We start from the raw sequence: 12103 nt of genomic DNA, 5'->3' as shown, positions 1-12103 counted from the left end.
CCCCCCCCCCCCCCCCCCCCCCCCCCCCCCCCTCTCTCTCTCTCTCTCTCTCTCTCTCTCTCTCTCTCTCTCTCTCTCTCTCTCTCTCTCTCTCTCTCTCTGCTTTCAGTTCCCACTGAGCCCTCAGGCCACTCCCCTGTCCCCAACCTCTTTCCTCTGCCCTTCCCAGCTCAAGGTGTTCTAGGGCCCCGCCCTTAAGGCTCATTCTTCCCTGGAGTGCGGATTAGAATTCAGTCCCACAGACACCTTGAGTCATCGTCCCCTGGGCCCATCCCCTGGGCCGGTTGAAGAGTGGGGGTGGGGGCTGGGGCTGGGTCTTCATGGAGCGGTGAAGCTCAATTAAGTGTCATTACCTGAAGAGAGTTTCTGCTGGATCAGAACCATGCCCTGCCCTGCCACATCTTCCTCATCCTCTTCCACCCCACACCACACGGAAATTGGAGGAGCTGAGGCTGAGGTATCAGGTGGGGCATCATGCGCGACAGGTGGACACTAGGAGAGCTGACCGGCAGATGGAAGGGCAGGCAGGCAGGTGAACAGGGAGACAGCAGAGGAGACAGAGAGACTGGCAAACAGGTGAGGAGGGATCAGATGAAGGCAGTGAGGGAGTGGCCTGGGGGAAAGGGGGCAGAAGAGGGGGCAGAGGTGGGAGCACGGACGGGGTGAGTTCAGATACCCCACCTTTCTTGGCAGACCTTGGACGCAGCCCACCATGAGGCTCAGCATCTTCTTGTTCCTGTGTATTGTGGGTGAGTTTTCTGAGCCAGGGCGGGGTGGGGAGTGGCGGGGAAAGAGCCGTGGCCGTTCCTTCCCTCATGGTAAAATCCTATGCATCCCCCACCCCAAACCTGGTACTGAGGATGGGGGAAGAAGCCAAGCCTGCTTCGGTGTCTCGCTGCATGGGTGGGTCTGTGGCACTGACCAGCTCTCTCTTCTTCATCTCCCATCTTCTTGTTTTTTTTTTGTTTTTCTGAAGCCTGTGACAGACCCCACACACACACACTGGCCTCAGCCTCCAGAGAGCTGAGGTGACAGGCATGCAGCCTCACACACACTCAGCGGCTGTCTCCTCTCCTCCTCCCACCCACAATCTTCATGTCTAACCCCATTTCTCTGGCCTACCCCTGACCTCAGGTCTCAGTCAGGCTGACAGCGTGAAGATCTTTAATGGTGCTGAGTGTGTGAAGAACTCACAGCCTTGGCAGGTGGGGCTGTTCCATGGCAAATACCTGCGCTGTGGTGGCGTCCTTGTGGATCGCAAGTGGGTCCTTACAGCTGCTCACTGCAGTGGCAAGTAAGCCTCCCCTTGGGGGAGCTCAGGGAGAGCAAAGCAGGGTACCAGAGGGAGAGTAGGTCTCCCTTGATGGTGTCAGGTGTCACAGGCTAGGAGGAGTCAGTCAGCTTTGGGTTAGAGGTGCAGAAGAACTTCCTGAAGTGGGCCTGGAGCTGCCAGGTGGGATGAGGTGTGCTGGGCATGGAGGACCTGGGATGGTGCCTCTGTTCCTCTCCCATTTCCTCCTCCTTTCCCATACAGCCTCGGGCATCTCCTGACCCCAGTTAGACTCAGGGTGTCACTAAACTTGAGTCACAAACTGTACCCCAAGAAGCCAAGTTCAGCCACCCTTACGTGAGAAGCCAATTAAAACAGACAAATTAACAATAGAAAAGAGATTTATTCATTGTGGCCCTATCAGGAAGAGGCAAATAGGTCAGTGACCCCTCCAGTCCATCTCAGGCTCCTGACGTGAGATTCGAGTGCTGATAGGGGCTAGCGATATGCAATCTAAGCCGTCCAAGCTGTGCTGGCCGCCATTGACCCATGGCTGTCCGGGCCTCAATCGTCAGGTGTCTGACAAGCGTGAAATCGGGAGACAAGTCGCCCTCTGGTTGGCACCTTTCCCCAGCATGAGATTCCTAAGGGGACATCCCCATTCCTTTGGGTCCATTATTCCACCACTCTGACAGAGACACTAAACAGCACCCTGAGCCATCTCCACAGATCCCAGATGATCCATTTTCTGGGTCTAGACTTTGCTGTGAAAGAGGAGCCGGGTGTCAAGGGACCAAGAGGCTCCATGCAGGACAGGTGTACCCCTTGCTCAGTCAGCAGCCCTGGTAACATTGCTGGAATGGGCTATGGGGACAAATATGGCAGCTGCCCCATGACCCCAGCTGTGAAAGAGCAGTGGAGAGAGACCATGAAGTAGAAGACTAACCCAACATGCATAGATGATGGGGTACAGAAACCTATGGCGAGAGAAAGATACAGACAGAGACAGGTAAGGGGTGGCCTATCTGCCACCCACTGACCAACTGCACCCTCAGGTACTTGGTGCGCCTTGGGGAGCACAGCCTCACCAGACTGGACTGGACAGAGCAGCTGAGGCTCACCACCTTCTCCATGACACACCCCGGCTACAAGGGTGTCCATCAGAACCACGAGCATGATCTTCGACTCCTGCGACTGGGCAGACCTGTCCGCCTGACCCATGCTGTCCGGCCCCTGGCCCTGCCCACTTCCTGTGCACCTATGGGGACCAAGTGTCATATTTCAGGATGGGGTATCACAAACAAGCCGTGGGGTAAGAGGGTCCTGAGGTTGGGGATAAGAAGTATAGGGTAAGAAGTCAAGTCGTTCACTTCAGAGCATGGCGATGGGGTTAAACACCAGGGGCAAGGGTCAAGGTAGGTGGGAGTCAGAAGCCAGGGGTCAGAGGTCAGAGTAATTGCCAGGGGTTATCAGGAGATCTGACCCATGGGCTTGGGTGTCAGAGGTCATAACAGAGCTGGTACCTGCTAGTCCTCTAATCCCAGGTCCTCTGGAGGCTACAGTAAGAGGGGAAAAAGTTCAAGGCCAGCCTCTTTTACAGAACAGGAGCCTGTCTCAAATTAAGATAACAGTGTCTGTAGATGTGACTCAGTGGTGGAACCCAGAGGACCTAGGTTCTGTCTCTACCAGGGATGGGAAGCTGAGGTCGCTGAATCACAGTCTGATCGGAATCTTTCTCTTGTCACATTAGGGAGTCATAGGGTCATAGGAATCTGGGGTCAAATGTCCTGAAATCAGAAGACTTTTTTTGTTGAGATGAAGTAAGCAAAAATTTGGAAGCTGTGGAACTGGGGTCAGAGGTTAATGTGTTCAGGAGGTGGAAGATATGAAGTGAGATTGGGATCAAGAAGTGATGAGGTCAAAGGACCAGGCCTCTGGCCTGGGGATAGGGTCACCACAGTTCTCTTTCATGAAACTGAGAATGTTTAGGATGGTAGTGAGGTTGGGTGGAGGCATAGTTTGGATCAAATGTCCTTGGGAAGAATGCAGCCTCAAGGTAGGGATCTCAGAGGGTCTACATCACCCATCTCTATCCCCAGACCCGTTCCCAGACCGGCTCCAATGCCTCGACCTCTCCATTGTCTCCAATGCCACATGCCAAGCCGTGTTCCCTGGAAGAGTGACAGAGAATATGGTATGTGCAGGTGGCGAAGCCGGGAAGGACGCCTGCCAGGTGAACCAACTCAGGGTGATGTTGACCACTGGGGACAGAAAGTAGGTGATGGAGAAAGGAAGGAAGGTGAACGGTTTGGGGGGTGGCTCAAGAGGGACACTGAGGCAGACTGGAGGCAGAGTACGGAGTTTTTAGTAGAGTTCTTAATGCCATAAACAGACAGAGAGACAACAACATGGCAGGGGCTCTGAGCACTGGAGACAGAGAGCATGATGGGACTCTGAGGAGGAACCAGAGTCCACATGGCAAACGAAGAGGGTGTTTGTTTTTTTTTGGTTTTTTTTTTTTGTTTTGTTTTTATCTTTTTTTGAGAGTGGGAAAGGTTTCACAGTAAGCCCCTACAGCCAGGCTCTCTGGTACCCAGGCAGGAGGCAGGGGAGGGCAGGGCAGCGGACGCGTGTATGGCCACCAATACTCACTTGGACTTCCAGGTGAGGGATCCTGGGACCTGGAACTCTGCTAGCCAGGGCCTAGAAGACAGTGTCTTTGTAGAATGCCTGTTGTTGTCTGTGAGAGGGAAAGAGGAGGCTTGAACAGCAGCTGGATTCTAACTTCACTCTACAGAAGTGTGGAAAAGTAGGCAAAGTCCCAGACACGGGCTATGGAAGAGATGGGACTAAAAAGGAGAGGAGACAGCCTAAAAGAGGAAGAGACAGGGGATAGGAGGGAGGATCCCAGAATGGAGGAGCAGGAGGCTGTAAAGAAGGAGGGCAAAACAGTCAGGCTGTGGCGAGCAGAGAACTAGCCAGGATGGGGTCTGTCAGGGCCCCTTTGCTGGCACCTCAAGGCTTTCTCCACACCATCAAGCAGCTGGGGTTACCCCATGTTTAAAGAGAGGGGGGTTGGGAAAAGAAGGTCACAAAACCAGCTGTGCCAGTGTGTGGCGCGACACGACATCCTTGGTCTTGAGCACCTCAGAGGAGGGCACTGTATCACAGTGCCCAGAGCCAACCACCCTCAGGGCACCTCAGAGGAGGCCACTGTATCATAGTGCCCAGAGACCAACCACCCTCAGGGCACCTCAGAGGAGGCCACTGTATCATAGCGCCCAGAGACCAACCACCCCCTTGGAGCACTCTATTCTCAAACTCTAGGCCGCCCCCCTTTTCTGGGGTTGGGCCTATTGGCCCCAGTGAGGTGGCATCTTCCTTTCTATTTGGCTAGCTGTTACAGTGTTCTTCCTGTGAACTATGCGTGCTCCCTTCTCCCAGGACGTGGCTTGGAGCCTCTTCTTGACGTAGCTGTCTCGCTTCTGTCTTCTAGGGTGACTCTGGAGGCCCCCTGGTGTGTAGAGGGGTTCTTCAAGGTCTGGTTTCCTGGGGATCTGTTGGGCCTTGTGGACAAAAAGGCATTCCAGGGGTCTATACCAAGGTCTGCAAATACGTGCCCTGGATCAGAAAGGTCATGAAGAACAATTAACAGAACCATGTGGTTCTGCCCAGGGGCCTCTGACACTCTGACACCCGTGTCTTCCCTCTCACCACTCCAAGTCCCACCCTCGTTGGTGTAGAGAGCCTTCTGAGAGCCCGATGGTGGAGCAAAGGCTGTGGAACCCTGGAATAAACATTATGCAATCGAGGGAAGGGGCTACACCTGTCTGTTTAATGTACCATTTAAGCCTGGAGGAAACCAGGAAGGGTGGGAGCTTTTGCTGGGCTTGGTTGCAGAGGTCTGTACTCTTGACTCTCAGGAGAAAGAGATGAAGAAGATAAGTTCAAGGTCATCCTGGAATACACAGTAAGTTTGAGGCCATTCTGGTTTTCATGAGACCCTGTCTCAAAAGCAAACAGGCCAGGCCTGGTGGTGGAGTCTTTAGTCCCCGCCCTTGGCAGGCAGCTTTCTGAGTTTGAGGCCAGCATGGTTTACAGAGTGAGCTCTAGGCCAGACAGAGCTACATAGTGAGAATCTGTTTCAAAAATCAAAGCTTTTGGTCTTAATTTTTAAATTATTATCTTCTTTATCTTACGGTTACGGGTATTTTTCTGCATGTATGTCTGTGCACCGTCTGTATGCCTGGTGCCCACTGAAGCCAGAAGACATTGGATCCCCCGGAACTGAAGTTACACACAGCTGTGAGTCACTGTGTGGTTGCTGGGAATCGAATCAAGATCCTTTAGGAAGAGTAGCCAGTGCTCTTAACCATGGAACCATTTCTCTAGCCCCAACTTCTAGCTTTCTAATGAACTGGATATAAATGACCAGCGTGGGGGTGGCATGTTAGCCTGACTGCACATCGAGAACGGAATGCCAGTCTGGCTCACTATGTCAGAGATGGTCCAGGCTGCCTCACTATGTCAGAGATGATGGTCCAGGCTGCCTCACTATGTCAGAGATGATGGTCCAGGCGGCCTCACTATGTCAGAGATGATGGTCCAGGCTGGCTCTGGGGACAAGACACCCCAGCTGAAGCAGCACAAGGCTGTGCCCGCCCATAGGTGCTGTCTCCACATTCTCTTCAGGAGGCAGAAACGAAGGCCTTGCTCAAAAATGCCAAAGAGGGGAGCTGCTGTGCTGATCGAAAAGCACAGGGGTGGCCTTTCCCAGCATCCTCTTGGCATTTGATCCCCCACTCCACCCCAAGGCAGGGCCGGCACCCCTATGCCACAGATTAGGGAGCTGAACTTCCCTGGGTGGGGCCGCCCGTCAACGTCACCTGGGTAGGAAGAGGCAGAGCCCGTAGGGTTTGAGGCCACGGTGGTTGGCTGCCGGCAGAACCTGGGCCTACTCCGCCTTGCCCCACATCTGGTTAGGGGAGAGAGGAGAGGAAGGCCCGGGAAAGAAAGATCTGAATGAAAACATAAGCTGGGAGAAGCGAGGCTTCAAACCTGGGGCTATCCGATGAGGAGGCCCAGGAGGCTGACGAGTGACTGGAGATTTTCTACAGTACCCAGTAAGTGCTGGAAGCCTGGGCAGTGGAGGCTGGGGAGAGGAGGGAAGGGTCAGTAGGGAATGGAGGCCCACACAGGAGCCCGGGGGGGGGGGCTGGCACACGTGCTGAGGTTTCTTCCTCCCTTCTTGAGCCATGGCTGTCACAGGCCCTGACCTGCCTCCCCCACCATCTGTCCTGCTCCTTCACCTGGCAAGCAGCCCCAACTCTGTGACGCCCCAGATTCCCCCCTTCTCTCTTTGGAAAGGACAAGGGAGGGCCCAAGGGAGGCCAAGGACCCCACTGGGCCCAGGCTGTGAGAAAGGAGAGGCCCGCAGGAGGAGAGGCAGAAATGGAGGCCTCGGAGAGGACACAGAGACAGGCAGACAGAGATCTAGAGAGGGATGGGACAGGACAAAGAGCTGAGACAAGAGGAGACAAGGATCCAAAGACATGCAGGGGCGAAAACCTAGTGGCAGAGAGACCAAAATCATACACAGTTTTATAGGAAAGGAGAGGGGGCAGGGAGGTTCTGAGACTTGGGAATTGCTGGAAAGGAGACGTGGCCACTGCGGAGAGATGGGCTTGGAGAGGTCATATCCTGTCTCCCAGACCCCAAGGCTGCCTTGGGAGGACACACACACACACACACACACACCTTCCCCAGGGCGATAAAGCAGGGCTAGGAGCCCAGTCATCCTGGGCCTGCCTAGGGCCAACCCCCTGCCTGCCTGCCTGTCTGCCTGCTGCTCAGACCCAAACTGCTGCAGCTGCCACCTCTGGCCTCTTTAGAGCCCTATCTCCAGAGCCCATGAGTGAGTCAGGAGGGAAGGGACGGTTCCCCCCACCCCCTGCCCAACCCATTCCAAGAGACTGCCATCCTAGAAGCTAGGCCTCTTCTGTCCCAGCATGCATTTCCACCTCTGGTCTGTCCTTGGAGGATGAGACCACTCTCTGCATCTCTCTGTATCTCTCACCATCAAACTGCTGCCCCCAAACTCCATGACCTCTGTCCCCAATTTAGGTGGCCGAGTCCTGCCCTTCTCTCCCACCCCCGCCAGCCAGGGCAGCCATAGGCACTGGCTGTCACTTAGCCAACTCCACCCAGCCCTGTCCAGCTGTCCTTCACAGGGGTTCGGCAAGGTGGAGAGAGGGACTTCACCAGTAGCAGAAAGACCCCACAGGCCCCTAGCACTGCTGTTGGGATTACCAAAATGAGGTCCTTACCCAGTGGCTGACCCTTTTCCTTTTGTCCTCCCATCACTCGGAGGTGTGGAGCAAGCCAGGTTCCCAGGTGAGTGAGAAGAGAAATATTCTCTGAGATTTCCCTAGGGGGCTTCCTCCTACACTGGCAACCTAAACCAAGTGAGCCCAGAACCCTGCCCAGCACAGCCCCTCCCAGTCGCTTTGCTATTCTCCTCGACACCCAGGAAGCTGCCAGCCAGGATCCCAGCCTCTGGCCAAGGGCTCTCCAGAAGCTTAAGCTTCTTCTTACAGCTTGGGGGGTGGTGTGAGAATCAGGAGGCTCCCTTGGGAGAAGAAGGCAGCTGGTCAGAGAAGCAGAGCCATAAGCCAGCCTTCCGATCTCCTGTTAAAGTGATTAGGCCTTCCTCCTTGTCCCCAGGGGATCCTGGAGCCCATCCTGCTCTGCTTCGGGCCATGACGATTCTGCGGTTCATCGCACTTGCTCTGGTGACAGGTACAGTGGGGCTTAGGGGGACATGTGGGGCCCCCCTCTCCTACTCTAAATCCCCTCCCTCTGAAACCCAGGTGGAGGTCACTGTGAGCTGGTCTGAGCTACACCAGACCTGGTGAAGTGGGTCTCAGAGGAGGAGGAGGGGAGCTGGGTCACTTCAAAAGCTCTAGCTCTAATGGCCTAGAAGCACATGTCAACTAAGACTTTTGCTCTTCCCCACCCTCATTTCTGGGGGTTCCTCTACCAGCCTACCTCCTTTTATGCTTACACCTCATCTTTTGCCCCCTTCAGGGCATGTAGGGGGAGAGACGAGGATCATCAAGGGTTACGAGTGCACCCCTCATTCCCAGCCATGGCAGGTGGCCCTTTTTCAGAAGACACGACTTCTCTGTGGGGCAACCCTCATCGCCCCCAAATGGCTCCTGACAGCAGCCCACTGCCGCAAGCCGTGGGTGCGGGGGCTGGGGCGGGGCTGGGAGGGGGCTGGAGATGGAGAGATGGATGGAGAGGGGCTGGGTTAGAGAGTACATGGGGGTGGCGGTAGCTGGTGAAGGGATTAGGAATGGTGTGCATTAGCGTGGCTGCTGAGTGTGATCAAGACTGTGTGTGTGTGTGTGTGTATCTATGGATTGGGGATGGTGTGCATTAGCGTGGCTGCTGAGTGTGATCAAGACTCGTGTGTGTGTGTGTGTGTGTGTGTGTGTGTGTGTGCGCGCGCGCGCTATGGGACTGGAGATGGAGGGATAGGGGTGGAGTGGGGTTAGGTTGTCCAGTGAAGATCTAGCTGGGTTGATGACAGAGGGATAAGGTGGCCTTAGTGCGGGTGATGTTAGTCTGGTCAGGATAACAATGGAGGTGTGAGTGATGCTGGGAGTGAGGTGGGGCTGAGTGTTCATCTCTCCCTCCCCACCCCTGCCCTGTCCTCCTACCTTCCCACCTCTGACCATGCCTCTCCCACCTCAGCCATTACCTGGTCCTCCTTGGAGAACACAATCTGGAGAAGACGGATGGCTATGAGCAGAAGCGAACGGCCACCGAGTCCTTCCCTCACCCGGACTTCAACAACAGCCTCCCCAATAAAGACCACCGGAACGACATCATGCTGGTGAAGATGTCGTCCCCCGCCGTCGTTACCCGGGCTGTGCGGCCGCTCACCCTGTCCTCACACTGCGTCACTGCGGGCACCAGCTGCCTCATTTCCGGATGGGGCACCACGTCCAGCCCCCAGTGTAGGGGCTCCTGGGGAAAACATGATGGGGTGGAGGATGGGATGTGGGGGATGGAGACCAGATGAACCTTCAGAGATAAAGACCAGAGTCGCTCAAAGGCTCAAGAGAGGGAAAGGGAAATTCTGGGAGTGAGACAGGTGTGATTCCCAAACCTGTAACTTTCTAGTTATGGGATCTAAGGCAGATGGCGTTACCTCTCTGACTTTGGTTTTCTCCGTAAAAAGAATAATCATACCCACCTATCACAGTGGGGTCAGAGTCAGTGCACGAGAGCAAGCAGTGTGAAGAATGTATTCACAGCACGGCTGTTGCTATAGTCACAAGCATAGAGACGGTGTTGGCTGCTGTGCTGGGCGAGAGAATCGGTGCTCACTGCTCACCCTCCACTGCTGTCCCCTCAGTGCGCCTGCCTCATTCCTTGCGATGTGCCAACGTCTCCATCATCGAACACAAGGAGTGTGAGAGCGCCTACCCGGGCAACATCACAGAGACCATGCTGTGTGCCAGTGTTCGGAAGGAGGGCAAGGACTCCTGCCAGGTAAGCAGGCAGGGGCTGGGTCTCCAGCCACATACCCATCCCCCACCTCACATCTTTACGGGCATACCCTAACCCCAATCATCCCCAACCCCAGCTGCCATTTCCGATGTCAACACAATTGCTGTCTGCCCATGCCTACCCTCATTAAACTCCAGCCACCCACCAAGTTTCTCTGGCCCCTAACCTGACATATATGTGTATGTCTGTATGTATGTTTGTATATGTGTATAGATATACACATACAAATATATGAATATGTATATATTTATATATAAATTATAAATATATTTATATATATTTTCTCACCCAGAATCCTAGTTTCATCTCCCGTCCCACCACTGTTGAATTCTTCCTTCGCCTGCTTCCCGCCTCCACCACTGTCCTCGCTCCCATCAGAAGCCCCCCCCTTGACTTTTACTCATTGTGTCTCCTCTCATGCCAGGGCGACTCTGGAGGCCCTCTGGTCTGTAATGGATCTCTTCAAGGCATCATCTCCTGGGGTCAGGACCCGTGTGCAGTCACCAGAAAGCCTGGTGTCTATACAAAAGTCTGCAAATATATTGACTGGATCCACGAGACTATGAGAAACAACTAAAGGGGACCTGCTTGTCACCACCCCACCCCTCCCATCTCTTCTTAATGCTTTGACTTCCGTTCATTCCTCCCTAAGAAGCCCTCGGCTAGGACCCTTGCGTGTACTCTCTTCAACCCACTGTGGATTAGTATAGGAAATGCTCTGACCTGATGATCAACCTGGGACTTGGAACAAATTCTGGCTTGATCTAAGTTGTGACTCCTGATATGATCATCACTGGCTTTGTTTGGTTGTTTTGTTGTTGTTGTTGTTGTTGTTTTGTCCCCAGTCCTAAAGTCCTGGCTTATTCCAGGGTTTCAATAAATATTTGTTAAGTGGTAAAATGGTTCTAATTCAGTGTAATCTACATTCGAATCCTGATCCAGACGGCTTTTCAATGATTTATGTGTGTTGAGTCTTTGCCTGCGTGTTTCTATGTGCACCACATGCCTGCTTGGTGCCTGAGAAGTCCCAAAGAGGGCATCTGGTCCTGTGGCCATCATATGGGGGCCGGAAACCAAACCTGGGGCCTCGGCAAGGGCAGCAAGTCCTCTGAACTGCTGAGCCGTCTCTTCAGCCCTCCAGAGCCTGTAAATGTTACTAACCAACTAAATGCTCAACCCCCCCTAGGAGACTGGTCCTATTTTCTGTTGACAAGAAAGTAGGTACGGATAGATGAAGACATTTGTCACAGCCAGAGAAGTGAAAGACTGGAGAATTTAAAAGCCCCGTGACAGTCTTAACTTTCAAGGCGATGCCACCTTACAGCTTAGTCCATTTTCTTTTTATGTTACTTAATTTTTTATTTTTACATTTACTCATTCATGGAGGGGGTGCTCATGCCACGGCACACATGCGGGAGTGTGCAACTTGTAAGAGTCAGTTCTCTCCTTCACCACGTAGGGTCCAATTAAGCTGGCAGCAAGTGCCCTTACCCACCACGCCATCTTGCAGGCCAGGCAGAAAGAACTCAGTTCAGCTCCTTCACGGCTTTCAGTTCCTCGTCCTCCATGGAAAATTGCGTATGTGCAAGTGTAATAACAGTGAGCGTGTCTGCATGCGTGGAGGAAGAGGTAGAAAGAAGGCTACCGTCATTTTCAAACTGTCCGGATTCAGTTCACTGAGGTCAGATTTGATGGTATCTGCAGTCAAAGGACTCGAAAGTGGAACGGAAATTCCTAGCACCTTTGACATGTTTCGAAGGCTCTGTAGCCGCACGTGGCTGGTGGCTGCTACAACACAGCCACTGTAGCAAAAGCTCTGGACAGGGCTGAGCCAGGCACAAGATTCCCCAGGTAACACAGACGTTCTGTCCAGCTCTTGAAGAGAGATCGCTGGCACAAGGAAGAACTCAGAGCTGGAACTAGATAGAATCTTCTGGTTGTTAGGCGGACTTGCTTGCTGTGTGACCTCTTATGAGTCACAACCCTCTCTGAGCCTCCCATTCCTCACCCAAAATGAGGGTGTTAGCTGAAGTGATGTGGCCTGCCCCTTGCAGCCTGGGCCTCCTGTGATTCACCAGCTTGCGTGTCACCTAGAGACACGCAGGGAGGATGCAAGATGCTCACACAGGTTTAGCGCAAAGCTACAGACTCCCACCCCACCCGCCTAGCACATGCTGAGACACAAGGAGCCTACTGTTTCTTGGTTTAGACCTTGGGAGTTTGTCTATGTCCTTCCCACTCTTGCCTTCCACC

General features: G+C 53.8%; 2 protein-coding genes across 9 annotated transcripts in view; both read left to right on the top strand.

Annotated features, from left to right (window-relative positions):
- Klk11 (kallikrein related peptidase 11) overlaps positions 1 to 10750 on the top strand; it is a 20709-nt gene extending 9959 nt beyond the window's left edge. For 2 of the 8 annotated variants that reach the window (XM_050121469.1, XM_050121466.1), the window contains exons 2-6: positions 7994 to 8068; positions 8357 to 8513; positions 9029 to 9294; positions 9696 to 9832; positions 10275 to 10750. In XM_050121469.1, the coding sequence (XP_049977426.1) occupies positions 8029 to 8068; positions 8357 to 8513; positions 9029 to 9294; positions 9696 to 9832; positions 10275 to 10427 (753 nt within the window). In that variant the 5' untranslated portion in view covers positions 7994 to 8028 and the 3' untranslated portion in view covers positions 10428 to 10750. Of the gene's footprint in view, positions 1 to 3451; positions 3545 to 5222; positions 6394 to 7639; positions 7664 to 7993; positions 8069 to 8356; positions 8514 to 9028; positions 9295 to 9695; positions 9833 to 10274 lie in introns of those variants that run through there. The other 6 variants (XM_050121467.1, XM_050121463.1, XM_050121464.1 and 3 more) reach the window with 6 other exon arrangements.
- Positions 225 to 5082, top strand: LOC126488188 (kallikrein-12-like). Its single transcript, XM_050121471.1, has 6 exons — positions 225 to 576; positions 694 to 749; positions 1135 to 1294; positions 2326 to 2582; positions 3370 to 3503; positions 4767 to 5082. The coding sequence occupies exons 2-6, from the start codon at positions 713 to 715 to the stop codon at positions 4920 to 4922; spliced, it is 744 nt and encodes a 247-aa protein (XP_049977428.1). The 5' UTR covers positions 225 to 576; positions 694 to 712; the 3' UTR covers positions 4923 to 5082.
- Positions 10751 to 12103: the final 1353 nt, after the last annotated feature.

The sequence above is a fragment of the Alexandromys fortis genome, unplaced genomic scaffold (genome assembly GCF_014885135.2).
Source record: "Alexandromys fortis isolate MF-2015 unplaced genomic scaffold, M_Fortis_MF-2015_v1.1 scaffold_161, whole genome shotgun sequence".
In the NCBI taxonomy this organism is placed as follows: domain Eukaryota; kingdom Metazoa; phylum Chordata; class Mammalia; order Rodentia; family Cricetidae; genus Alexandromys; species Alexandromys fortis.
The sequence above is the reverse complement of the archived record's forward strand: the minus strand, read 5'-3'. Positions and strand labels throughout refer to the sequence as shown.